Genomic DNA, 1,717 nt, shown 5'->3' with positions numbered 1-1,717 from the left:
AGGATTGTAAATTCTTTTATTATTAGAAGCAACATGTAATCAAGTCAATATTAGAATCTATCACATCCGGTTTCAGAAACAAGGGAGCTGCTATATATATCTGCATAAATGAACCTTCCAAACCTTGTCATCTGCATCGATCGTAGAAGAGCACGTAGGTCGCCGCCGCAGCCGCCGGGTGTTTAGTAACAAATAACAAAAATCCGGCTATATGTCACCGTTACCGCCGGTCAGCTACGTGCCCTTAGATGCCGGCGCCGCCACGTCGTCTCCGGAGGCGGAGGAGGTCTCGGTGTCCACCGTCGCCGCCATGGCGGTCGCCACCGATCACCTCATGCTGAAACTCCAGGGCTACTCGTGGCTCAAGGCGATGCACGGCGAGAACGGCAGCTACATCGAGTCATCTGCGTTCGAGGTCGGAGGTCACACCTGGAGGATCCGATGCTACCTCAACGGCAACAACATGGAGGATGCCGGCTTCGTCTCGCTGTATCTGAACCTCTGTAGCGACTCCGTCGTCCACGCCGAGTACGAGTTCGCTCTGGTGCGTCACCAAGGCACGCCGCCGGCGTACGGTCACCAAGACACGCTGAGCAAGAAGTCGCTGGGCTTGCGCACCTTTGGGGGCAAGGATAACAACCCCGGCTGGGGTCGCCCGCGGTTCATCAGCGTGAAGAAGCTGGAGCGGTCCAGGTTCCTCAAGGACGACTGCTTCGCCGTCCGGTGCACGGTCACCGTCGTCCAGGAGCGGACCGTGAAGGAGAAGGTCGTCGTGCAGGCGCACGACATGGCGAGGCTGGGCCTGGGGATTCTCTGCAAGTGCGACGACGACCTGTGCAAGCGCCATCACGCCAGGCCTGCCGAGACTTTCTTGGAGAGATTTGCCAACTTCTGCTATTCCATCTGCCGTGGCCCCGTTTGAATAATCCAGTGAAATTAATTTATTTATCCACCAATGTGAAAGTGTGTGACATTATCTTGTGTTAATAACTTTACTCATATTATTATGTACTAGTTCTCGATGTTAAATGCTTTGGAGACAGCTTATACAATTTTGTGCAAAAATTGAGACCATAAATTTTTTTTGATAAATCCGATACTCCTGTTTATCGGTGACCTCCAGTATTGTTTTTATTTTTGCTATCGACAAAGTGAACCTTGATGTTTTTTATATCAATATATTATTATGTGGGTAAAATCTAATGTTGTGTCCAACGCAAATGCATGATAGTTCTTCTGTCTCGTGACTATACTTGTGAATGGATAAGCGCGGTTCATGTAGTTAAGTCTTTCTAGTCTTTGTGGTCTTTGTGGTGGAAGTGTCAACGTCTTTATATGGATTTAATTTCAGAAACAAAAAAACACTATTCACCTTATTGGTTAGCAACATGTCTATTGACCATGAGGCACTTATCATGACTTTGCCAATCTTAAGATCGATCCACTTAAAGTATCAGTTGGGTGGATGCAGCTTAACCTGGCCTGCGTGATGGTGCCTTTCGATGTTTTGATTGGCCGTTGGCCTGGCTACGAGGAAACGAGATTGAAATCTGTTCCTCTATGGTGTGGTCGAGCTCGGGCTGTGCGAAGCAAGAGAGCGGGGATGCGAGAGGATTTCTACCACAGGCCTGGCTACATGCAAGTGGACAACCAAGCAAATTTTCTTGGGGTGTGATTGGTTTCTGTCTCTTCTCGGCCTGGTTCGTTGTTGAGAGCG

At 49.1% G+C, this 1,717-nt stretch overlaps 1 protein-coding gene across 1 annotated transcript; it reads left to right on the top strand.

Moving 5' to 3' along the window:
* Window positions 1-211: 211 nt before the first annotated feature.
* LOC136543298 (BTB/POZ and MATH domain-containing protein 3-like) lies at window positions 212-922 on the top strand. Its single transcript, XM_066535783.1, has one exon. The coding sequence runs from the start codon at window positions 212-214 to the stop codon at window positions 920-922; it is 711 nt and encodes a 236-aa protein (XP_066391880.1).
* The last annotated feature ends 795 nt before the right edge of the window (window positions 923-1,717 follow it).

The sequence above is a fragment of the Miscanthus floridulus genome, chromosome 3, assembly GCF_019320115.1.
Source record: "Miscanthus floridulus cultivar M001 chromosome 3, ASM1932011v1, whole genome shotgun sequence".
Taxonomy (NCBI): Eukaryota; Viridiplantae; Streptophyta; class Magnoliopsida; order Poales; family Poaceae; genus Miscanthus; species Miscanthus floridulus.
This window is presented reverse-complemented; position numbering and strand designations above follow the sequence as displayed.

What these genes read in the sequence shown, in the direction of transcription:
- LOC136543298 (XM_066535783.1), top strand. Translation starts at nt 212, where the DNA reads ATGTCACCGTTACCGCCGGTCAGCTACGTGCCCTTAGATGCCGGCGCC.